The sequence below is a fragment of the Pseudoliparis swirei genome, chromosome 21, assembly GCF_029220125.1.
Source record: "Pseudoliparis swirei isolate HS2019 ecotype Mariana Trench chromosome 21, NWPU_hadal_v1, whole genome shotgun sequence".
NCBI lineage: Eukaryota > Metazoa > Chordata > Actinopteri > Perciformes > Liparidae > Pseudoliparis > Pseudoliparis swirei.
In genome coordinates this window covers 4,069,545-4,095,342 of record NC_079408.1, presented here as the reverse complement: position 1 = coordinate 4,095,342, position 25,798 = coordinate 4,069,545, and the positions used below count along the sequence as shown (strand labels likewise).

At 46.1% G+C, this 25,798-nt stretch overlaps 1 protein-coding gene across 3 annotated transcripts; it reads left to right on the top strand.

The window, feature by feature from the left end:
- The first annotated feature begins 641 nt into the window (after positions 1–641).
- LOC130211600 (uncharacterized) lies at positions 642–25,086 on the top strand. Of its 3 annotated transcripts, none has more exons than XM_056442440.1 (35): positions 642–737; positions 3,216–5,577; positions 7,411–7,472; positions 7,825–7,857; positions 7,978–8,100; positions 8,599–9,149; positions 9,369–9,523; positions 9,870–10,004; positions 10,144–10,242; positions 10,528–10,566; positions 10,825–10,850; positions 11,031–12,175; positions 12,260–12,294; positions 12,586–12,738; positions 13,273–13,401; positions 13,682–13,720; positions 13,893–14,018; positions 14,111–14,240; positions 15,158–15,328; positions 15,441–15,475; positions 16,421–16,582; positions 16,665–16,799; positions 17,549–17,587; positions 17,670–17,810; positions 18,273–18,367; positions 18,462–18,485; positions 19,302–19,752; positions 20,065–20,127; positions 20,391–23,384; positions 23,469–23,601; positions 23,706–23,837; positions 23,924–24,100; positions 24,264–24,365; positions 24,449–24,570; positions 24,726–25,086. In XM_056442440.1, exons 2-35 carry the CDS (start codon positions 3,526–3,528, stop codon positions 24,798–24,800), a joined length of 10,083 nt encoding a protein of 3,360 aa, XP_056298415.1. In that variant the 5' UTR covers positions 642–737; positions 3,216–3,525; the 3' UTR covers positions 24,801–25,086. The 3 variants fall into 3 exon arrangements, with proteins under 3 accessions (XP_056298415.1, XP_056298414.1, XP_056298416.1); XM_056442439.1 differs by having other exon boundaries at positions 15,155–15,328; XM_056442441.1 differs by lacking the exon at positions 20,065–20,127 and having other exon boundaries at positions 15,155–15,328.
- Positions 25,087–25,798: the final 712 nt, after the last annotated feature.

The following is a 25,798-nucleotide window of genomic DNA, read 5'->3' as shown; positions in this document are numbered from 1 at the left end:
ACGGCGCCAAAGTGGCTCAATGAGACCGTCACAAAACGTTTACTTTGACCGTTCAAATCACACGACAGCTGGACACCGTGATCGTATCAGCGACCGTTACCGTGTGTAACATACACGGTTACTTTTTATTAAAGAATAGAGCCAAAACAGTGCGACATAATTTTCCACTCAACTCACCCTCAGCAATACAAAACCATTGTGAGGGAAAGACGGGACACAGGAGCAGGAAGTGCAACAGATGGAAAGCAATTTCCGCAGGAAACAGAATTTTAAAAATAACGCGAAATAAAAATGGCTCATTAAAATAAAATTCACAAACACTCAACAATATTGTTGAACAACAAACAAAAATGAAATACAACAAATTGAAAACAAGAAAGGACAGAATGCATTTCTAACTCCGTTACATATATACATATTGTAATAAAAGTTTAAATATATATATATTTATGATAAAAAAATAAATATTTATAAATATATGCATGTATACATATATTTATATATGTATCATAAATATACATATTTATATTTTTTTCTTGACTAAAATAATATGTTTAATCGCAGAACCTTGATGTTAGTTCACTCGTAAAGTCCGTGCTTTTACTCTGAAGGCGGGACACCAAACCCGGAAGTGTCCGTCGCAGAGAAACGTTTTCATCCAGGAGTTGCTGCCCGCTGATCTCCCGAAGATGAGCCGGAACGCACCAGAGACGTGAACTATTCTCAAATAACGCAAGGTATGCGACATCAACAACAACACCGCGCGACCACTCCGCTTCTTCCCGTGTTTAACGTCTGAAACTCGGGTGGAAACGTTCGTTTGCACCGGGGCCCTCGTGAAGTGCTCCGTTTCGGGCCTGCTAGCAAGGAGCACGCCAGTTAAGCCTCTTAGCTCCTTTTGGGCCCGAACTAAGGCGGCCGAAGAGCACTGCTTGTTTATAACGTTATATAAAAGGCTGTGATAACGTTCATTTACCAACATGTGCATACAAAAACGCTGAAAAGTTAGTTAAATGTGTTATTTCAGTTTTTCTACTCTCATGGGTCTTTAGCATTTCCCAATGTCCGATAATACATCTCGAGGATCGAGGAGGCTTGCCCCACGGGCGAGGAGACACCGGAGTGTCCTTCGCAGAAGTGTTTACGGCACACGTAAACAAATATAAGCGTCGTGACACACAGACGTGATGATCTCAAACCACGGCTGCTACCTTATTGTGTCCGCTGCGTTTATGATCAGGCTTCCTGACATGTTTACAATCCTCGTATCTGCCTTCTGATACGCGAGGAGTCGAGGAAAGGAATTGAGGATGCTCACAATTGAGAAGTGAGAAAGGACCAGAGTGGTTAATCCAGAGTCGATGTCTTAAAACATGCATTATCTCCACTGACCAGCAGGGGGCGACAATAAGTCTGGTTGTATAGAAGTCAATGATAAAATGACTACTTTTCACTTGATTAATCCCTCATTACCTTCGCATTGAAAATGCGGAAGGTTATGTTTTGATCACTGTGTATTTATTAATTAATTTATTTATTTGTATGAGTGTTACTCTCATAACTCAAAAAGTATTAAACCGAATCGCATAAAATTTGGTGGGATGATTGGTTATTATCCAGGCACCATTTGATTAGATTTTGGGATCGATCGGGTCAAAGGTCAAGGTCATGAAAAGGTCAACATCTTCTTTTTACCAAAGCGCGGTAAATTGTTATCTAATTGGCATGCAAATAATGCCAAAATGTTCATAATTCAATGCCCAATCTTGTGATATGCTACCGAGTGCCCGTTCTAGTTCATCAGTGTAATAGTAAAAGTCAGAGTATTTCTCACTCTAGCTCCAAGTCTTCAATGCAGCATGATGTTCATTTAGTAGATTATGGTCCATTAGTCGGTGTGCTTTAGGGCGGGCTTACTTTCATTCATTGGTTGCAAAAAGTCAAGATGGTGACTGCAAAAATCTGCGAACTCTAGTCTTCACAGCGGCGGTCCACAAACCAACGGGTGATGTCACGATGACCACGTCTACGTCGTACATGCGGTCTATGGGTGGGAGGGAATCTCCCAAAGATATAGCTATGGTGAAGGTGTTCAAACATCTGACTTGTGTGCCCTCAAATAATCAAAACTAGGCTGTCGGTGTGTGAAGAACCCCAAAAGACTCCAGATAACGGGGGCGCAGTATTTAGAAGATCCATCCACAATGTTGAAATACACCAACAAGACCATCCTGATGTCTGATGGGCTGAAGTTGGCCAACGCCTTGTGTGTGTGTCTGAGATAGCGCTGCTTCCCTCAAAACACAGATATACCTTCTGGATGGCGGTTGCTGTTGCCGGGTAGCTTTGTGGGAAGGGGGGTAGCGTTGGATCCGGCGCTGCCACCGGCCCCCAAACAGAAGTTAGGCTTACTTTCTGTAACTGGTGTCGTAAAGCTTCCCCAGTACAACGTTTCCGTTTTTAGAACTGAAGATCTTCTTGTTGATGCTACTCCAGAGTTTAATGCTGCGTTCACACCAAAATTGCCTCAAGTGTCGTCAAATATTTCAACTTTGACGAATATTCGCAGTGCTTTTGGTGCGAACGCGGCTTAAGACGACCGAAAAGGAAGGAGTTTGAAATGGAAAAGTGTGAATGGAGCCTTAATTTTGGCCTCGGCACTCGTTTGCTTTTCTCTGAGACTCTCAACTTTCCTTTTATCAGTGTTCTCAGCAAATTAGTTGACGACAATACAGAGCGAGCTGTACGGTTACTCCGAAATGACTTACCACCTACCATATAGTGTTCTATATCTTTGTATTTATACATTACCAGCATTAACTGCAATGTTTTCAGGATTGTCTTCATCCTCTCAGTATGATTGGTCGCCTCCTGAAATGGAACTTGCGGTTCTGGCCTGTTTGTGTTTTTCCAATGTGAATTGTCTGCTGGTTCCAGTCTCCAATCCACTGTTTCCACCAGAGATGAACATGGGGTGTCTATTCTGGATGTGACCTTGTTTTCTGTCATCGATGTTGTTTCCTTTTGCTGCTGCTCTTTCCCTGAAGTGAAATGGACTGAATGTACGCGTGTCCGACGGCCCCAGGGTGGACCAGACCAGACCACCCCGATGATGAATTTAACCAATCCGAGATGCTGAAGTTCAATCCCCTCCAATAACCCCCTCCTTTGTTCTGTTTTTTTGTTGTTCTTTTTTTCTTCTTCTCACTTTTCAGCGTTGCATTGCCACCAGAGAGCTGTGCCTCTTCTTCTTCTTCTTCCTCTCCCGCTCCACGGCCCCGAGCGAGACCCTTACTCGGAGGGCTCCGCAGGAGCTCGCTGCTGCTCGGCCAGCAGGCGGCCTCCTTGCGCCTGGCTCAACTCAAAGCCCAGCTAGCGGTGACGCAGATAAACAATGCTCTGGCTGTCGGCAGCCGAGCCGCAACCTTGACCCCCAACTCGCTCGCCGCCTACATATCCGCAACGTCCCCCTGCCCAACTGCGGCGGCCATCAATCTCCTCAACCTTCTGAAGATCGCAAACACCATGTCCAATCCCCAGTTCAACCCCTATGCTCCTGGGAACCAACGAGCCCCTCAGGGTCAGTATGGACCCTCCAGTGGGCAGCCGGGGAGGGACCCCCGGCTGCCACTGGCTCACCTTGGGCCTGGGTCCGGCTTCAGCTCCCCTGGGACCGGATTCAACTCTGGGACCGGATTCAACTCTGGGACCGGATTCAACTCTGGTACCGGATTCAACTCTGGGACTGGATTCAACTCCTCTGGGACCGGATTCAACTCTGGTACCGGATTCAACTCCTCTGGGACCGGATTCAACTCCTCTGGGACTGGATTCAACTCCTCCGGGACCGGATTCAGCTCCTCTGGACCTTCTTCGGTGACTCCTGCCAACTCTGGGGGAATGCCTCAGATGCTGCTGCCCCAGTTGATGGGCTACAGGCCCCCTGAGCAGAGTCGGGCCGTAATGGACCAGAACATTGAGAGGTCTATAGACATGCATATTAGTCGAGCCAGAGAGGAGGCCGGGCATCACGGCAAACCTGTGCATCAGCCCATGGACTCTCGATTTACGAGCACTCAAAGGGAGTGTCTCTCCTCAACCACAGGGCTGATATCCTACCCTCAGCCAAAGTCCTCGGCCTCTGCCTCTTTCGGACACAGATACCCGGGGGTTGAAAGTGGCGGTAGCTCCTCGGACTGGTCATCCAACTTCGAAAAGTCGACTGCCGCCAAACCCTCTACGTTTTATTCGCCGCCTCCTTCGTCCAACTATTCGAGCGATGTCGATGGAAGGCCCATCGGCTCCGGTGAAAGAGAGCGTGTGATGCCGCCGATTCCGGGGTTGGCCGATTTCGACCCTTCGTTGTCGGTCAAGCTGGCGGCCCTCACGGATGCCAAGTACACATCCGAATCGGCTTCGAACATCCTTTTGCATTTTGGACTTGAAAAAGAGGACCTGGAACATCTCATCTCGTACCCCGAGGAGCAGATCACGCCCGCCAACCTGCCGTTCATCCTGCGGCAAATCCGCATCGAGAAGACCAAGAGGGCTACGACCGCGGCTCAGTCGAAACCCTGCCCCCAACCCCAGCCCGTCAGAATGAGTCAGCCGGACGGGGTAGGGATGCGCCAGGACGACATTTCCTCCGCCGGTCGCCAGCTGAGTAACGTCATTGACTACGGACATACGGGCAAATACACCGGAGGGGCTGCGGACGAGATCGGAAGGACCAGTGGCAGTCGGGATAACAGCGGTGGGAGTGGAAGCATGTTGCCGACGGACACTTACAGTAGTAGCAGGCAAGGGCCACCACCTCTGGCAAAAAAGGAGGTGAAAAGCAGTGCCTCTGGTTTTTCCCGTGCCGTTTCCGGTGTCGGCTCTCTGCACAGTTCAATGCAGTCGAGCTTCGTGGCCGCCACGAGCAACGCTCCTACCAAACCATCGCAAACCCCGAATGTCGCCAACCCTTCCTTTCGGAAAGACACGGACATCCGAGTCAAGGGCGAAGCCCCCAAACCCGCCCCCAAAGCTTTGAAGAAACCGAAGGTAGATCGCCGCAAAAGAGCGAAAATCGCACCGCCCTCCAATTTGTACCACAGTGCAAACCCTGCCAGGCCTGGCGTTGTGGTCGTGGATAGTAATTACACCGGGGCCAATAAGAACCAGGGTAATAAACCCGGGCAAGGGTCAACCGTTGCTGAGCAGATGAAAAAGTTGCAGCAGGCGGTGCAGCAGATTCATAAGCAGGCGGTGCAGCAGCAGTGGCCTTCGTATTTTCCTCCGGCGAAATTGGTTCCCCCTCCATCTCGCATGCCCAACGTCGCCGATGCCATGCAGCGCCCGGGGTTCCCTGTCGGCCCTCCCCCCGCCGTCGGTCCTCCAGGGTCGATCTCGGATCTGATGAACCTCATCCACCGGATACCGCCTTCCAGCATTCAGACGACTTCGGAGGCGGCGGCGGCGGTGGTCGCCGCCCACCTGCCGACGGCGGCCATGATGCATGATTATGCCGCGGCCTCGCCGAGAGTCTTTCCACATACCTGTTGTCTGTGTAGCAGAGAGTGTCTTCGTATGCAGGTGAGTGGAAGTCTGCACTCTGTTTTCTCTCTCTCTCTCTCTCCCTTTTTGGAATTGGTGGGTGATTTATTACAAGATCTAAAATGTCTTTTTTTTTCATTCTAAAATGTTCAAGTATTTTTTTCACTGTTTCTGGAAACTGGTGGATTTGGTTTACATGCGATACTTTCAAGCAAATGTAAAAAATATATATATATCTTTCCGTGTACTTTATACAAAGTTGTATTTTTTTGTTGTTGACCAAAACGCTGTTTTTGGTTTCTGTAATCCAAGTTCACAGTGATTTTGACTGACTTAAAACTGTAGTGAGTACATCATTGGCCAGTTTAGACAGATGAAAATAATTAATAAGAAAGTCATTGGTACAAGACGATTACCGTTTACCGTGATCGTAGCATAATTTGATTTAAACGACTTCTGGGACGGTTGTTGAAAATGGAGCCGATGGCCGAGAAGACCTGACCAGCAAGAATCTGCTCATCTGAAGAACTTGTGCATCAGGGGAGGATGGAAGTGGACCGTCTCCTTTCCGGCTCAGTTTTTGCCCCCACATCCCACCTTGTATATTCCGTTAAAATATTATGAACCAGTTGTTGTGTATAGAGATGCTCTGACTCCTATACTGATGGTGGATATTGACGATACTGACTTGAATAGCTAGATTGGCTATTGTTGACAATACCATAATTTTTTATGAATAACGTTTCAATATATTTTTTTATCTCTGCATTTCTTTGAAAAACTAAATTGAACAAAGTTGGGAAAGCAATGTTTAGGTCAAGCCTGATGTTCCCAATCGTGTCCCAGACAGTGAGCCGAACAACTCGTTCATAAAACATTGGTATTGATCAACCAATATGCAAAGCCAAGATATCGGTATTCGGACTGTAGAAGTGAGATCAGTGCATCCCTAGTTGTGTGATTTATATCTTTTTCTTCTTCTTACTATTGGAATTAATGCAGTTTGTTACCTGCATTGATTTAATATTCCACTGTAGATGTACATTTTTGTTGTATTGGTGTCTATATATGGAATGATCTCTGTATCCCACCAATATTCCATCCACAACCATCCACCACCGTCACACACAATCGGCATTCAGCTTCCTTGAGACATCCCATTTAAAATGTTGTCCAATAAACAAAAAAAGACAAGAACCACCATCCCCCGCCAGATGTTTCCACATCTTCCCGCCCACTTTAGCGGTCTCACCTGTGAGTGTGTGTGTGTGTGTGTGTGTGTGTGTGTGCCGCCCTGGTACCTGGTAACTGACGGTGACCTATGCCGAGATGACCTTCAGGAGACTTTCTGCCACGGCACAGGACCGAAGAACCAGACCTTCCACCGCCAAGAACTCGATGGAGAACTCTTAATTGTGATCGCTTGTTACCGGCACTCCTATGTTTGTTGATATTTCATGATAACGAGTTGTTGACCAAATGTCTGCCGTAATTATGAAGGAAACATCTTCTAAAGGATGTCACCTCCTGAATGATTTTGTCCATGTGATCCTTGTTTTCATGTGTGATGGAATCAAAGCCACTGCTCTTTGCTCGGGGCTCGAGATTGTTCCTGTACCTCGGATGATGCTTTTGACTGAAGATATATTTTTTTTAAAGACTCTTAATGTCAACCCACGTCGCCTCAAACTGGACACCAGGGCAGGAGAATTGAACTGGACACTTGAGAGACTCGACGGTTTCTTTATCGCCGCTGTAACTTTGAATAAACGGATCATCTGTTGTCAGACCATCAAAAGAAGAGTTAATAACCGATGGTTGTATTGATGACGAGGCCTTTCTAACGCTGTCCTTGTTGTTTCCGACCACTAGGACTGGATCTGCCACCAGAACACCAGCCTCCACCTTGAGAACTGCAAAATCCTCCGAATACAGTCAGTCCTTTTACCGATCTTAAAGAGTTTGTTACTTTTTGCTAATCGTCGCAATTCTTGGAATTCCACAAATACTCGACCACAGTTTGGGGAAACACTGGACGGGGAAGACAAGTGGTTCTAAGACTGTCACCCGGCTCCCTAAAGCAGCATAACGTCCTGCAGGAGTTGTAACGTGTGTCTCGAAGGGTCTCTTGAACCCATGGATGTTCTGACTACAGCAACTAGAAAAAGGTACCTAGAAGAACAGGGTTCTTCTAGGTACCTTTTTCTAGTTGCTGTCCTCTGCGTTCTCAAAACGTTGCCTCTACGGTGTTGTTAATCGGTGTGCTTCATTTGTTCCCTTCAACAGATACCCACTGTGGGATGGTGAGATTGAACTCGGGTAAGTGTGATACGCTCCGGGGGGCTAGCATGCATCCGATCGGTCGTACCCCCGTCGATTACGGGAAGACGTTGCGTTCCCGTTGTTCACAACGCATTCCACATTCACGGCTTCCTCCAGGGGTAAAGGTGCCGCGCCCTCGACCTACCGGCGCCGCCATCAAAGCCGCTCCCAATCCGGCTCGCTGAGCCCCCGCCGGTACCGTCGGTCGCGATCGCCGTACAGCTCCAGAGGCAATCGCAGGTCTGTGGTGCTTCACGTGAATTTTTTTGTTTGTATTTTTTTTTCAGTCAATCAAATCAAATACAAAACAATATTATCCTATAAAATATACAAAAGCGAAAGACTGAAAAGGTATAGGTAGAAGCAAAAAAATGCTTATAAATTTCTATCCTAAATTGAAATCAAAATAAATCAGAAAATTAATATAAATTAAAGAAGAAAATAAAACAAAAAAAACAATAAACAAGATAAAAAAACAAAATATATTTATATATACTACCACATATATCTTCCATAATTAATCCGTTGTTAATAACATTTATAACTCAAGTATTTTTTTATAAATAATTCCCTTAAAAAACAAAAAGGAGTTCACCATTCTTACTTCTATTTCAACATTATTCCATAATTTAACTCCTACAACAGAAATACATCTTTTAATCCCTTTTTTAGCCTTTTGTACCTCGAGGAATATCTCGTGCCATATTAACCGTTGGCTTTGGTCCGTTCTCTCGCCAGGTCTCGGTCTCGCTCTCGCTCTAATTCCCCGTGGTACAACCGCACAACTCTCAAGGGCCAGTGGTCGCCTTCGTGGAGCCCCGACAGACGGTCCTCGTCGTGGAGGAGATGCGACCGGCGTTCGTCTCCGAGTTGGTGCGCCGAGAGGCGGTCGCCGTCGCGCTGGAGCGACGAGCGGCTGTCGCCGGCGTCGAGGAGGGGGCGCGCCGAGTGGCGGTCGCCGTCGGGGAGGAGCGCCGAGCGGCAGTCGCCAAAGTCGAGGAGACACGGCGAGCGGCCGTCGCCGGAGTCGAGGCGGCGCGCCCAACTACGCGCCGAGAGGCATAGCGCCGAGAGGCTGAGCGCCGAGAGGCGGAGCGTCGAGAGGCGGAGCGTCGAGCGGCGGAGCGTCGAACGGCGAGCGGCGGAGCGGTCGTCGCCGGACGTGAGGAGGCGAGCTGAAATCCGCGCCCAGAGGCACGCCTCCCGACGCGCCAAGATGACTGCAGAGAGACGGCCGCCCAAGCACAGCACCACAGAAAACCTGGTCAAGAAACTGATGGAGACCTCAGGTTTGAGACTCTGCCAATCAAACGTGTTTCAAGACTTTAGCCGCTGTCTCGCGTTCAAGGTAACCTCGTCACTTGTGTAGATGTCAGAGAATACGATCACCGCCGGTGAAGTAAGAAAGCTACGGTCTCTTCACGATGACATGATCTCTGCAACCACCTCACGCCGCTGTCTCTCCTCGTCCGACGCTCTTTTCTATTTCCCCGTCTTCGTCCCTCTAGCGGTCCAGTCTCTGTCCAAACAGTCTGACCTGGAGACCGTGGTCAAAACTCTGGCGCCGGCCTTAATGGCCGAGCTGGCCAAGATGAAAGAGCCCTTCACCCCGTCTTCTTCCACGCCCTCGAAAGCAAACACCAAACCCCTGCAACCCAGCGAGGTGTGTGTGTGTGTGTGTGTGTGTGTGTGTGTGTGTGTGTGTGTGTGTGTGTGTGTGTGTGTGTGTGTGTGTGTGTGTGTGTGTGTGTGTGTGTGTGTGTGTGTGTGTGTGTGTGTGTGTGTGTGTGTGTGTGTGTGTGTGTGTGACATTTTTATCCAGAAAACCAATACTGTCTTGCTCCATCACTCCAGTTAGAGAGGACATGATAGGAATCCTCTGTTGTGTTGTCCTGCCCGGCGATTGGAGATGAAAATTTGCTTCGATGAATCGACACAACAACAAAAATAACCCCGATGCATTATAGTTGGTCTAAAGTTTGACGTTCTCTCTCTCTCTCTTTGCTCAGCCTGATGAAATGATGAAACCGAACGAGGTGATACTGTCGTCTGTCTTTTATGACATCACTCACGACGACATGCAAGCTGCCGTGGAGGCCTTCGGGAAAACCACGGCGCTCATTCTGTTCCGGTCCAAACGTGTGGTATGTATAGAGAGCGGCTTTATTACGTGCTCGTGTTTTGCCCTTTTTGTGCTATTCGAGCTTCAGTGACGCTGGCTAAATGTTGTTCTTGACAATCAAACGTGTGTGTGTGTGTGTGTGTGTGTGTGTGCACATGTAGGTACTCGTGAGATTCGAGAAAGATGAAGACGCAAACGCCTTGAAAAGACTAAAGAGCCTCGAAGTGAAGGGACATATAATCCAAGTGGGCAGTTCCAAGGTAATACACTGTGTAATATTTGTCAGCTGTAGTGTGGTTGACCTTCCTCTATATTCCAATTTTAATTTCATTGCTTCATCATATTTGTGATCTCATTGATGCTGTTGTCTCGTTGTTGTTTACTACGTGTGCACAAAGCTTGTGTATTGTCGATGCTACTTGTTATATGTTCTGTCCACTAGAGGGCGGGCAAACATTACCGATAAGCATTTGGTGTTTCCAACGAGTGAAAGCTTTCTTACTTTAATGTAACGTATCAATTCATCTGAGATTTCCTTTTGACAGCCGGAGCCCCCTGCTGAGGAAGAGGGAGATGAAAGAAAGGTAAATATTTCCTTTTATATCCTTCTTTTTCTTCGCTGTGTTTCGGGACATTTCTTAACAAAAAGGCAGATATTTGATAACATTGAACTTGTAACGGAGCAGCTGCAACACTATCGCTCAACATCCGTTTATATTTCCAGAGTATTTTTTTGCTTTTCAAATGACTTTCAGTCCTCAAAATCTGTTCGCCCAAATATTCACACTGTCAATTATAAGATTAATCTGAAATAACGTGTCTAATTCTTTGGTTGTTTCCAGGAGGCTGTTTCTAAGGAGCAACAGACGTAAGAAATGTTTTTCTTTTGTCAATATATTTTACTGTAAATATTCAGTCGCTGCTGGAATTTGTTTGTAAGTAATCAGGATCTCGACGTGTGAGGTTTAGTCCAACTGTGTCGTTGACTTTCTACCTTGAATTTCTAAATTTTCTTTGGCATGATCCATGTAAACTCTTTTCTTCACAGCAATCCTGACGCGTCCGATACCGTGGAAAAGACCCTTCTCCCGACACCCAATCAAATTCCGCCTACCATGCCTCTATCTGATGACTCCACAGAGGTCCTTCTCCTGTCACCCACTCCAGATCCTCCTCTTCTGCCTCACACGTCTCAAGCAGAACTCACCAAAAAGTGTCCAACTGGCAAAAGTAAAAGTGAAATAAGCGTTGTTCTAAAAGGGAAAATCGGCTCGGCCAAGCCGATGACTAAAACGGAAAAAACAGGAAAGCTGCCTGGTAAGGGACCTGTGAAAAAGAAAAAAGCATCATCGCGATCCAAGCCCACGACTGATCATCCGGACCTGAAAGAATCCGAAAAGAAAGAATCCAAAAAGAAAAAAGCATCAACAGGATCCAAGTCCACGACCGATCAGCCAAAGCTAGAAGATTCTAAAAAGAAAAAAGCATCACCGGGATCTAAGTCAACGACTGATCAGCCGGACCTAAAAGAATCTGAAAAGACAAAAGCATCACCGGGAAGCAAGTCCAAAACTGATCGGCCAAAGCTAGAAGATTCTAAAAAGAAAAAAGCATCACCAGGATCCAAGTCCACGACTGATCAGCCGGATCTGAAAGAATCTGGAAAGGCAAAAGCATCACCGGGATCCAAGTCCACGACCGATCAGTCCTGCTCGAACCCGAAAGAATCCGAATCCGAGGTTCGAGAAGCTGTGCCGAAAGACGTGGCCGAGGTTGTTGAAAAAGTACTGGGTGACGCCGAACCAATGGAGGTCGGTGAGGTGGGAGTTGAAATGGAAGACCCCATGGAGGTCCAAAGTCATGCAGAGGAAGGAGAAAAACCGACAACCGTGGAGGCCGCAGCAGACGAGTCCATGGAGACTCGACCGGCTAACGATGCGGGTCCGACCGGAACGTCGCCGACGCCCCTCCTCCTCCGGCAGAGCACCCCGTCGGAACCAGAGTCCGCGGCACGGGGGCCGGAGAGCGAGAAGGAGGAGGCGGGAAGCTCTAGCGACGCGGCTGTGAAGGCGGGAAGCTCGAGCGAGACTACGCAGGCGGCAAAAAGCTCCAGCGACGCCGTGGCGAAGTTGGGCGGTGATTTTATCACCTTTGGGGATATGATCACCAAGAAACACTTCGTTAAGAAATTATGTAAGCAGTCTTAAGACAAAGTCTTGATCGTCTTAATTCCCCATCTTTCTGTATTTTGTGTCATATATTTTGTTTCTCCTTCAGCGTGCTTCAACCTGAAAAACTGCTTGCTGACAAAGGCAAGTTTCCACAAATCACTTGTATTAGTGCTAAATGTTCACATGTAGTTTTCATCACTATATATGGATGCAGGTATCTTCTGTGGCTGTTACTTTTTGTAATATTGTTCAAAGGATCTTTGGGTCTTCTAAAAATTGCTTTTTGACTGATTTCAGCATTTTCAGAATGAGCAGAAAGGGTTCCGCGTTATCTTACTCAAGCGAGGGTGAATCGATTAACAAACAGAAACCATTACTACCTTCTCTTTTTTTTTCAATTATTTACTCCCCCGTTCTCTTTCATCTTCCCAGTTTAGAAGACGCCGCCAGAGGCCGCTGTACATCAGCAACCTGCCGGACTACGACACCGTCCCTTACACCGAGCAAGACCTCGTCCAGCTGCTCACGCCGTTTGGGTTTAAATATGCAGAAGACAGCATCTACATTCTTCCTCAGGCGTGCAATGTTAGTTTTGGTTTATTAATCGCACGTTTCAGATGTTGCTTTTTAGTCAAATGGTCTGCGTTTTCGTGTTTCATGCGTCGCCTTTTTTCTTGAATTTTTCGCAACCTTTCCATTTATTTTTTATTTTTTACAGGTGATGAACTTACACCTTGAGGGATCTTTTATCTTGAGATTTATCCATACCTCTTATTTTTAATTTAATATATATATATATATTTAATTTAATATAGATGTATATTTGTTTATATATATTTAATATATTTTTTATATATATATATATGATATATATATATATATGTGTGAAATATATATATATATTTGAAAGATTTGTAGTAAGTAATGCCTTTTTTTCTTCCTTCACACCCTGAGGGATCATTTATCTTGAGATTTTTTATTTTATATATGTATTTATTATATATATATGTGCGAAATATATATTATATATATATATATTTCATTTATGGGAAATGAAAATGGTGAGGTTCCGTGAACACTTGAATAGACGTAGTAATGTCTTTGTCTGATCTTCCTCAGGCCTTCGTCCTCATGGTGGAAGCCGAGGCAGCGCTGAAGCTCGTGAAGGCCGACGCGAAGCCGGGCCTTTTCTTCAAAGGGAAGAGAATCCGATGCAGTATTATCGCAAACGACTTTGGGAAGACGCCGGTAAGCACGGAAACTACTCTACTACTACCTTTTATTGAAGAAATAATAAATACACCATGCATATTTATAAAAAAAGTTCCTCTGTTGATGAACACAGAATAATAAAACATCCGTTGAGATAAGTTCAAATGTGTTTAGTGAACTGATCCCGACCTTTTCAACAAATTCAGATCTTTATCAAAATCAAAGCCCAAATGAAATGTACACACGGTCTGCGGTGAGAGAAGCAAGTTGTGTAAATGTTTTCTTTGTATTTTAAAACTGATGTTTTCGGTTTTAGCTCTATTTTTATAGATCCATGATTAAGCTGCTGCATTATGTAAGTACTGACTCAAGTATTATGCATGCACACACACACGCCTTCTCCTTTTTCTTAGCTCCACTTTGGCTTTAACACAAGTCGTTAATGTCGCTTCACTGTATTTAAGATATATTGTCTTTCACTTTAAAAAACTGCATAATGTATGTTCACTTCTTGTTTCTTGATGCAGCACCCAATCCAAAATGAGTCCGAAATCATCCTGATCAAGAACATCACCTGGAGCGAGATCAAGGAACTCAGAATAACTCTGAAGACAATCCGATCCGTGAAGAACTTCTTTCCCCTCCTCAACAAGGTCCGAACCGGCCGGCGAGCGCGTCTGTTTCTTTCATTTAAAAAATGGACTTCCTGTCGTTCTGACTCGCCGCGCGTGTTCACGCCCTCCAGGTCTTCGTGGAGTTCGAGTCGGTTTTCAACGCGGATCGGCTCGGCGTCTGGTACAGTCTGCTGAGGCGCCCCCCCCCTCACAGGATCTACCGGATGAAGGTGCCGCTGCTCGGCCGTGTTCTCCTGCAACGTGAGTGTCTCGTTGGAATTCATCCCCCTTTTTACTCGAGTTCACACAAACGTCTAACGGGATAATCGATAAAGCGACGGGGTTCGTCACGGAATGTAAAAATAGTTATTTCCAGGCCTGGAAAAGTCCGTGAAAAAAAATATATAGCCCCAAAGTTTTGGAAAAGTCATGGAAAAATGTTTTATGACATGTTCATTTACGCTGAGTTTGAAATAATTAATATGATTTTTTTTAAAGACGCTCAAAATATAAGCCGGCATACAAAAAACAAAACAAAATGTATTCTTCTACTATTTTCTCATTCATTTGTGTCATGTATGCTTTTGAAATTCTCTTTGTTTGTTTAAATACGAAATTTTCTCACCTTTTCATATTTACATCGAGTTTTTCACAAAATATTTGGTCATGGAAATTTGGTTTAAAGTTCTGGAAACCCTATTGGTAAACACGTGTATGAACCCTGATGAAAAAACTTAAATATAAATACAAATATACGTCCTAAAGAGAGCCATACCATCATAACATGTGAGAGTTGAATGTTTCTTTCCAGGGTTCGTAGGTTCATGGAAAACCTGTAAAAGTCATGGAATGTTTAAATGGTTATTCCCAGGCCTGGAAAAGTCCTTGAAAAAAGAAATCTGAAAAGTCATGGAAATGTGTTAGATTATTATGCCAATTTACACAATATATATACTGTATGCTTTGGAATTCTCATTGTTCGTTTAAATACGACATTTTCTCACTTTTTAATGTCTAAAAACCAGAGATTTCACAAAACGTTTGTTAATGGAAATTTGTTTTAAAGTCCTGTAAACCCATCATGTGTCTGACCCCTGAAGCGAGACCTGAACGCACACGTCAATAGTTCCAATGATAAAGATCTAAAGAAATATAACATTTTTATTTTTTTACAGCAGCGCCGAGATTCCCCATGAATGCGATTCCTCCCACAGAGGACGCCGTTACCGGGGCGATGGCCCCGACGAAGGAGTTCGGCATCCCGACGCAGACCATCGGAGCGTTCTGGGTCACGCTGAAGTCTCACCCCTTCCTCTTCCCCACCAGGAGTCCGTGGTTCATCATCCCGAGTAAGGGGGAGCAGATTTTGACTTTTTCGGGATCTAAAATGAAATGTTTGAGGCGGTCGATGATTTAGTGTTTTCTGCTTATGGTTCTTTTCTTCTTTTTTTAAATTCCAAGATTACCTGACGGTCGCTTATCAGGAGGACATTCAGGTACATTTCCATTTAAGTTCAACTTTATATATATATATATATATGTATGTGTCTATATATAAATAAATATATATTCATACATTTGTGTGTATGTATGTGTATATAATATATATATACATTTTATATATATGTGAAATTTATATTATATATATATATGTGTGAAATATATATATTATATATGTGAAAGATATATATATGTGAAATATATTTATATATATATATGTGAAATATATTTATATATATGTGAAATATATATATATATATGTGATATATATTTATATATGTGAAATATATTTATATATATATACATATTTATATCTATATATGGGAAATATATATCTATACAGGACTGTCTCAGAAAATTAGAATATTGTGATGAAGTTCTTTATTTTCTGCAATGCAATTAAAAAAACAAATGTCATGCATTCTGGATTCATTACAAATCAACTGAAATATTGCAAGCCTTTTATTCTTTTAATATTGCTGATTATGGCTTACAGCTTAAGAAAACTCAAATATCCTATCTCTAAATAGTAGAATATCATGAAAAAGTATACTAGTAGGGTATTAAACAAATCACTTGAATTGTCTAATTAACTCGAAACACCTGCAAGGGTTTCCTGAGCCTTGACAAACACTCAGCTGTTATAAATCTTTTTTTTAACTTGGTCTGAGGAAATATTAAAATTTTATGAGATAGGATTTTAGAGTTTTCTTAAGCTGTAAGCCATAATCAGCAATATTAAAAGAATAAAAGGCTTGCAATATTTCAGTTGATTTGTAATGAATCCAGAATGCATGACATTTTTGTTTTTTTAATTGCATTGCAGAAAATAAAGAACTTCATCACAATATTCTAATTTTCTGAGACAGTCCTGTATATGGGAAATATATATATATATATATATATTATAACGTTGTGCTGTTGAACGTCGTGCTTCCCAGAGGGCGAGTCGCGGCGCCATGTTCCCGACCGTCATGTTGACCGGTCTGCCGGTGGGAAACTACCAGCACAAAGACGTGGCCAAGCTGGTGTGGCGCTATTTCCCCAAAAAGACCCTCCACTGCCTGTACTACAACGTGGTGGTGTTGCCTCTGCAGAGGAGGGTAAGCGGACTTTCAAAACGGGGTGACTGACCGTTTTTAATGTAATCGTCCTATTTAAATCGTTCCTCCTCTTCGTCCCCAGGCCTTCGTGTTCTTCAACGACTGGACTTCGTGCTGGAAATTCGTCCGAGATCACACGAGGTGCCAAGTGGTCATAAACCTCACCGCGCTCACTGTGCACTTTGTCTTGGAGGCCATGCATCCCGCGACCAACGAGGTAGGAAGGACACGAGGAATAACGACCGTACTGCCACTGCGGTGGGATTTTTTTACTCGATATCCCAAGAAACACACGCGTCCTCGCACAATTCAAGACTTTTGTGTCCGGACTTTAGCCAAATCGATCTGGCAGGTGCACGAATGTCTCCTCCAGAGGATAGAAACGGTCCTGCAATGGCATCAGATATGCATCGGCTTTATTAGAAGAGCAAAGAATGACACTGAAGGCTTTTCACGACGAGATTATTATTATTATTATTATTACTATTAATATTATACCCGATTTGCTTCTGTAAGAGTTTGATTGACAGCTGCTTCGCCTCTCCTTTCCTTCGACTGCTTCTCAGATGATTCTGAAACCCCCCCCCGCAGGGCTCTGAGATGGAATAATCCACTTTAAGTAGACGGCCATCAATCGGAATTTTTTTTTCATCCGTAAAGTTCCCATAATTTATTTACAATTAATGCTGAAAATAATTCCCTTCTTGAGAATAAAAAATACAAAATCATAACAGATAATCATAAAATCGCCATTAAAAATAACAAACGACTTTGATACAATACCCTTAATATCTTATATATACCAACACTGAAACAAACTAAATGGGACAATAGATGACAGAACACGGAACTTGGGTATTGTGATAACTTTGTATTGTTGGTGTATGATAATAATTTACATGATTTTTAATGTGTTTTTAATGTGTGTATTTTGACGGAATTTGTGTATTTTAAATCTTTTTGCAGGAGGTGATGTACTCCACCATGATGAAGTGGAGCAACGCCGTGAGTCCACGCTCTCTCGTCACTGATTGGTCCTCTGCTGCACCCCTAGTCCTGACCTCCGACCTTGTTTCTCGCCCTTCAGGGCATTCCAGAGCCGGCGTCTCTGGGGGAGCGGCTGCTGTGCGTGGAGACCACCGAGACGTCCGTGGACATCATCGCCATGGTGATGGAAGTGGTGGCGTCCATTGCGCCTTTCGTGGGCTTCCTGCCGCTCGCCAACCGGGTACGAGAAGCGCTGAGAGAACGCCGCGCATGTCTGCAGGCCTTAGAAAGACGAATAAACCCACATTAAACCGTCTTAAATTTAATATACAAAGGATTTAAATGTGTTTTCTTTAATATCTTTTGTTAACCTTTATTTAATTTAATTTATTTACATTTATTTAACCAGAAAAGGCCTCATTGTGATTAAAAATCTCCGTTAGTAGCACATTAAAACAGTGACAGACAATAAAAAAAAAAACATAATTTTTTTGATCACAGCCCGAGTAAAACCAAAACTAAGACTTTAACGCAAGATGTAAGTATTTCTCTATAACCTACAAGTGGGAGGTTACCATTAGACTAAAGGATGGTTACTGCAGGTTGAAAGCTCATTGAATTGATTTTCTGTCACATTAAAACATATTTCTGTTGCTTTTGCCTGATGGATGCTTCTCCATCCCTCCCCTCCGTTCCACCTCAGATCTGCATCGAGATGGTTGAGGCCGCCGGCGTCGCCGAGGTGCTGGAGAAACACAAAACGTTGTCGAAGGACAGCTTCAAGAACCTCGAAGCTTGGTAAGAGTCGTCGGTCTTCCTGCTGCCTCTACTGTACACTTAACTACTCACCACTAAACTAAGCCACTCCCACTTCTTCTTCTTCTCTCTCCAGGAGTAAAGTGAAGCGTTTTGAGTCGTGAGTACAGCACTTTGTGATTATTATTATTTTTTAAATATTCTTGCAGCCTCTGAAGAGAGACGAAGCGTGATAGTCAACGTGACGACTGTCGTGGTTTTAAATGATAAATGCTTCACGTTGTGATTCAGCCCCACTACGATGCCCTGAATCATCATCAGCCTGAGGACATGAGTAACTTATATGGAGAATGTGTTATCTATATCACTTACACGACCGGGCAAAAGTTCTAGAACACCTCAATTTCCCTAAAGGAAAGAGCTCCACTTTTAAGGGTTGTAATGGTCTGTCTTCCTTTGTTAAATGCCTTTTTTTTTTCAATTATAAGAGCAATATATGCGACTTCCTGCAGTACTGTGCACATAATGCTTCAGAGGGTGTAGTAACTCTGTCCCACCACTGCTTTGACACTCAGGTTTAGGTTTGCAAGTAATCAACTAAAGTTGAGACACCTGGAGGAATCGTGAGCATCAACTTTGAAGGTTTAATTTCCTTCCAGAACAGCTGCAAGTCGTTAACCCTTAATTATTTGATCCCTGAAAAAGGCCTTTTTGTATAACCATGAAATGTACATTATTTTTCAGTTTCTGGTAACCTAAACTTTTGTTTAACCTCTGGCAGTTTGCCGCTGACCTTTGTACCATATCAGGTTATTCACTGAACTGCTTAAACTTCAATAAAAACTGGAAAAATGGGGGTGTTCTAAAACTTTTGACCGGTAGAGTGAGAGTTACTGCATGAGAACTTGAAAATGTTATTATTTCTATGATAAAGTCCTTCATCCATGTTGTGATAACGACTCCTTTTGTATTTTAGTTTCAAGACCCTTAAACTGCGTCTCCAAGATTTGAATGAGATCTCCATCTTTAAGATGAACCCCTTGAAAATCCAGTCCCCGCCCTTCTTGTCTGACCCGCCGGATACCAAGCCACAAATCGTTCTGCAAACCGGCACTTTTGAGCCCATCCTAGTCGGACCGACCGCCGGCGCCGCCGCCAGCGGCCTTCCACCAAAGAAGGACGTTGAAAAACCAGAAACCCCGTTTACCGCGGACACCTCTTTGGCTCCCGAGGCGAACGAAGACGCGTCGAATGCAGAAGAAGAAGACATGATGGACGAGGAGTTGCCGACGACCTCGAGCTCCGCAGCCTGCGTTCCCGAGAAACCGTTTCCTCTGATGAACGCGGACATATTCCAGGCCATCACGGTGGCGATTCGCAAACACAGGCTCACCCGAGAGGGCAGCGCCAAGAGCGAGGAGAAGGAGGTGAGGCTCGTCTATCTTATTCGACAGTTACATTACGGCGGCAAACATGGAAATCCCTGTTTGTGAGTTTTAGGACAAGCACTACCGTTCAAAAGTTTGGGGTCACCCAGACAATTTTGTGTTTTTCATGGAAACTCACACTTTTTGTTATCAAATGAAATGCAAAATAAATAGAAAACAACAAAATTGTTACTTTGATACCAAGGATTTTGAAATTTGCGTCAACCCATTGCTGTAACTCCTTCACCCTGCATTATGAATATCTTCCAATTTATTTCACGCAACAATAATCTGGGAAATCCTTCTTTTTAGATCCCCAGCCAAAGCAGCGCGAGCTCTCGATCGGCTCCGGCTGAAAACTCGCCAGAAAGAAAGGTTTATTTTTTATTTTTTATTCCCCAAAAAACCTAGACGTCTCCTTTGTGCCCACTCCTCTAACCTTTCATCTGAGACCTTTCACCTTGATGAGATAATTCCGTCAAAGTCTGTCAATGGATTTTCTCCCTCGTCCTTTTTCAACAGTTAGATAAGCAATCTCATGCATCAAAATTATTGCGTCATAAATGTGTTTCATTGCATTTTATTTATTTCGATTTAAGAAAGATAACCGATTGATTCCTCCTTTGTTCCCGAATCAGGCTCGGGAGGATTCCACAGACGGCGTCGCCGTCTCGTCAGACGCCTCTCGCTTCGATGAGCTGAACTTCAACATGGATGACTTCGTCACCGTGGACGAAGTCGGCGGCGAGTCCTCGCCCAAGCCGACCTCCAAGGCCAGAAAAGAGAGGCAACCCGCAACGAAGTTGTCCTCCTCGTCCAAGTCGAGTAAAGACGTCTCCTCGAGCTCCGCGTCGCCAAAACAGTCCAAGTCCTCTCTTGTGCCGGCCGCATCCCCGGTCAAACCCCCGGCCTCTGCCAGTAAGACCTCCCGCTCTTCTTCCCCACTGCCCACTGAAACCCCCTCCGGCCTCGGCGATGCAACGCAATCTTCGGCCAAAGAGTCCCCCAGTGTCGGCACCCGCTCGTCCTCCTCTGAGCGAGAACCGAAAGGTGTGACGACCGTCTCGACGGAGAGTCGCTCCGAGCCGCTTCTAGACGAAAAGAACACGGAGTCCACCGCGGCGACGCCCAACCACGACACGCCGGCAGAAAGCGTTGCTGCAGAAACCACGACGTCACCGGAGGTTCCTCCACCTGAACAGGAACAGGAAACGGGGTTGGAGTTGAGCCACGCCCAGAGTCCGGAGATCGCTATTAATGCCAACGCACTTGAAGAGCAGAAGGAAACCAAAGAGGAAAGGAAAGGAGATGATGATACAGATGTGGAAATCCTTGATTCACTTGATGGTCAAACGGAGGAACCGATGGAGGATGGGGACCAAGCCAGTGGCTCTGAAGCCCCGCCTATAGAAGGCCAGGCGTTGCACGACGAAGGTGTTCAGGTCTCGGAGAGCGTCGACGATGAGGTCAACGACGAGGTTAACGCGGAAATCGGCGGTTCTCTCCAAGCGTCGGACAGCGTTACCGAAGGCGAAGCAGCCAAAGGTCCGGAAGACGATCACCTGGTTCAAGAGGACACCGTGAAGCAGATGTCTGAGGATCACGACACGAGTCATGTAGAAACTCTGCAGGTGTCGGATACAGGGAGTGAACACACAGATGGGAATAAGAGAAAAGAGGAGGAAGTCCAAGACCATTTGCTCTCTGCGGAGTCCTGCAATACCTTCAAAGACGTGGATAATCCAAATGAAGACCGGCCTCTTCCGGACCCCGAGAACAAAGACGCTTTAAAAGACCCACAAGGCGATGTGACTGAACCGGAAGCCTTTGAGATATTGGATTCAATTGACGATCTTAATTCAGCGGAAGATGAGAGCCAGAACCTCAAAATCTCCAGTGAGCAAATCTCTAAAGAAGACATTGGGCCCGTGGAGGAAGAGGAAGACGAGTATCAGGTAATCGATTCCGTGGGAGATCAGCCAACGACGACGGAGCCCGAGACCGGCGGCAAAGGGAAAAGGAAGGGAGGGAAGGCGACGACGAGAAAGGCGAAAAGAGTTTCTAAAAAAGACAAAGAGGTCGCGGAGGACGCGGCGTATAAGATCGTGGATTCCGTCGAGGACGAACCGGTTCAAGAAGCGCCCGCCGCAGAACCCGGGAGAAGGAGGAGCACGAGAGGAAAGAAAGAGGACAAAGGCCCGTCGGATCTCACTGAAGCGGCCGCAACGCCAGAGGACGCCGTGGACGAACTGACGCCGAGGCCCGCCAGAGGGAAGAGGGGAAGACCGAAGAAAGAGGCTCCGAACGAGAAAAGCGAAGCGGAGGAGGCGCCGACGAAACGGAGGCAAACGCAGGAACGACTCGAGGAGAAGACGCCGAAGCAGGAAGAGGGAGCGCCTCCTTCAGGAGAGAGCACGCCGGCAACGGTGTTCGACTCCATTGAGGACGAGGTGGTTCAGGTTGATCCGCCCCCTCCCAAAAAAAGGGGAAGACCCAAGAAAGACGCCAAGACGCCAAAGAAAGGTCTCGGCTCCGCATTGAAGAAGGCCGACAAAGACGCCGACAAAGACGCCTCGAAGAACGCGACCGACGAAGAGGAGGCGACCTATCGGATCCTTGATTCCGTGGGCGGCGAGGCGGTGGACGATCGGCCCCCCGCGGAGTCGACGTCGGAAACCGTCGACCAAACCGAGACGAGTGAATCTCCCAAAGGGTCGCCCAAAAAAGAGGAAGAGGAGGGGGAGGAGCCGACGTATTGCATCGTTGATTCCCTGGACGACGGTCAAGTTCAAGAACAGCCGATGACCACGGAGGACGGGACGAACGAGGAGACTCCTCCTCCGAGAGGAGAGTCGCCGGCCGGGAAAGAGGAGGCGGAGGAGGCGGAGGAGGCGGAGGAGGCGGTCGTAGAAGAGGAGACGCTGTTCCAGATCGTCGATGATTTGGAGTCGGGTGACGAACCGTCTGCCGCGTCGGGAAGTGCAGAAGCGCCCGGCGCGGCCACGCTGGCGTTTGTGTCCGACGCCGTAGAAGTGGAGAGCATACCGGAGTCGCCCGGAAAAGACGGCGACGCGAGCGGCCAGGTGAGCCTGGACGAGGTGAGCGACGAGGAGGAGAACTACCCGGACGACGCCGACGAGGAGGAGGAGAAGAAGCTGAGGAAGCGACAAGCCGCCGCCAAGGAGAGGCACATCGCTGAGAAGCGAGAGGCCAGGAGGACCAGGGAGCGGGAGGAAAGGAGGACCAGGGGCTCTGAGGAAAGGAGGACCAGGGTCTCTGAGGAAAGGAGGACCAGGGACTCGGAGCGGAGGAGCCGAAGCCGCAGCAGCAGTAGAGGAGGCGGTGGCGGCGGGGGAGGATCAAGGAGGGAAAAGGAGGCGGCTGTCGATCCCAAGGAGATGGTGACTCTGGATGAGGTGGGAGCGGACGACACTGCAGAGGAAGGAGCGCCGGGCGGCAAGGAGTCGGACGGAGAGATCACGGAGGGAGAGATGCAGGCGCTCGTCACTCTGGATGAGTTCATAGGAGAAGAAGAGGAGCAGGAAGAGGGCGGGAAGGAGGCGCAAAGCCCGCCAGAGCCCCACCCACCCAGCCAGGAGGAGGAGGAGTCAGTGGACTTCTTAAACTCAGAGGTAAAAGTCAAGATTTTTTTAACACATTTTTTAAAGCTAAAAAAACCAAAATGCAGGTGGTTCAAGACGCCTCGTGTCTTCTAGACGTTGGTGACTTTGGACGGAGCTGGCGGAGAGGAGGAGGAGGAGAAGCCGGAGGAGGAGAAGCCGGACGAAGAGCGCGCTGAGAAAACGGCGAGATCTTCCAAACGCAAAAACGACGACGACGACGACGCAGGTGCGCGATATATTTGAACGATACTTCATTTGCATCCGAGGTGATTCAACACGATACAAATAAATTCCAATTGGAGTTCATGCTCTCCTTCATTGTTTGTCCAGTTCTAGAGGAACGGATGAACTTTGTGACGGTGGACGAAGTGGGAGAGGAGGAGGAGGAGGAGGAGGAGGTGAAGGAAGCCGTGAAGACCAAGACAAAGGGACGAGCCAAGAAGAGAACCAGACAAACTCCTGGTGAGACTCATATGTAGCTCTTGATTTCTTTAAAGTGTTTCCCTTTCTCTTGTCTGCTTAACCCGATTCCTTGTCTTCTCCCGCAGTGAGGAAATCTACCAGAGGGAAAAAAGCGGCCGCAAAAGACGAGACGGAAGAAGAAGAGAAGGAGGAGCCGGCCGGCTCTGACATACTCGACGCCTCCTCGCCGCTGGACAGAGATCAGGAGGGACGTGTGGAGGAAGGAGACGAGGAGGAAGGCTGCAGCAGAGGAGACATTAAAGGTACACAGATCTAAAAGAATGAGGCTTTCTTTTTTGCGCATGTTTTTATTTTAAGAGCAAAGTTGTTGTTTTTTAAGAGACGACATAAAAGAAGCTCGACAACAAGGTCTCTCTGCGTTGAGATGCTCCTCGTGACCTCCTCGTGACTCCTTCTCTTCTTCAGGTGGCAGTAAACTCAGGACGGAGGCCGGAGGACCGGCAGCCAAGAGGTCTCGCTCCATCTCCCCCGCCGAGCTGCCGCCGTTCAGACCCAACAACCCCCTCGGTGAGACTGCACCTCCTCCCCGTCTGCACCTCCTCCCCGTCTGCGTCCCCCCCCCGTCTCACCGTCCTCTCGCCCCCCTGCAGGTCAGGAGTTCGTGGTCCCCAAGTCGGGGTTCTTCTGTGAGCTCTGCTCCGTCTTCTTCCTGACGGAGAACGCAGCCATGGAGCTGCACTGTGGCAGCCAGAGGCACTACAACAAGCTGCAGGTACACACACACGCACACACACACTCGCACACACACGCACACACTCGCACACACACACACTCGCACACACTCACACTCACACACAAACTCACACACAAACACACACAAACACACTCACACTCACTTGCCTCTCACTGCGTGTGCTTTACTTTCAGAAGTGTCTCCAGGCTCGGGGACGGAACTCGTCCAGAAGTTCCACTCAAAGTTCCAGCGGCTCCGTTTCCGACTGAAAGATGAACTGTGTGTGTGTGTGTGTGAATGTGTGTGTCTGTGTGTGTTGAAGATTTCAGACTGAAAGAGGAACTATGTGTGTGTTTGTTGAAGGTTCTGGTAGCGACTCGTTTTCAAAAGGCTAACTTCTGTCCTGAACCGTTTCTTTTGTTCTTGATATAAATGTGTAAATATGACATCTGTAATACTCAATATTTCAGTCCCATTTTAAGCCCCGCCCACCTCTACAGTTCTGATGGATGTTTGGAAGCCACACGAGCTAATCAATAAATCATTAACGCAGTATTTAGAGTCTCCACGTCATTTATTTGCATTCTGCTTATTTAAAAATCTGTAAATATGACGTCATCTCACCGAAATCACATTTTTAATGCAACATGTAGTTTTTTGAATATTGTGTGAGCGTCAAACGAAGCCTGTAATTTAATCCTTCACGCTGTAATCCATCATGTTTGACCGTAAAGAAAGAATATAAACGAGTTCCCAAGCTATGGAGTTAATAGAATTAATTCAGTGATTTTGTAACGGGATGTTTTACGTTTACTTCTTTGTAAAAAAATATTTTTTAATAGCACCAACTTCCAGATTTAAATCTAGTTTTCTTCCGTAATTTAGATCTCAAGTAAATAAATATCTGTAAAACTATCAACCTTTTGTATTGAACGCTCCTCTCAGGGAGGGAGATCATGACCTCATGTTCGTTAATAACTAGAGGGTTCGCACGGTCATAGAAAACCTGGAAATGTCATGGAATTTTAAAATGTTTATTTCCAGGCCTGGAAAAGTCATGGAAAAAACTTTTTAACGTTTTGGAAAAGTCATGAAAATTTGAAATAATCACGTGTTCATTTATGCCGAGTTTTAAATAATTAATATGTTTTTTAAAGAAAGACGCTCAAAATATAAGCCGGCATAGGCTCTCAAGACGCAAAATGTTCTACATTTCTACCAGATTTCCGTTTGGTCATGGAAATCTGGTTTAACGTCCTGGAAATGC

Coding starts and splice junctions, on each gene's coding strand:
- LOC130211600 (XM_056442439.1), top strand. CDS start 3,526: ATGTCCAATCCCCAGTTCAACCCCTATGCTCCTGGGAACCAACGAGCC. Junction 12,739..13,272: donor TTCTTCCTCAGGCGTGCAAT/GTTAGTTTTGGT, acceptor GATCTTCCTCAG/GCCTTCGTCCTCATGGTGGA. Junction 17,811..18,272: donor TCCTGCCGCTCGCCAACCGG/GTACGAGAAGCG, acceptor GTTCCACCTCAG/ATCTGCATCGAGATGGTTGA.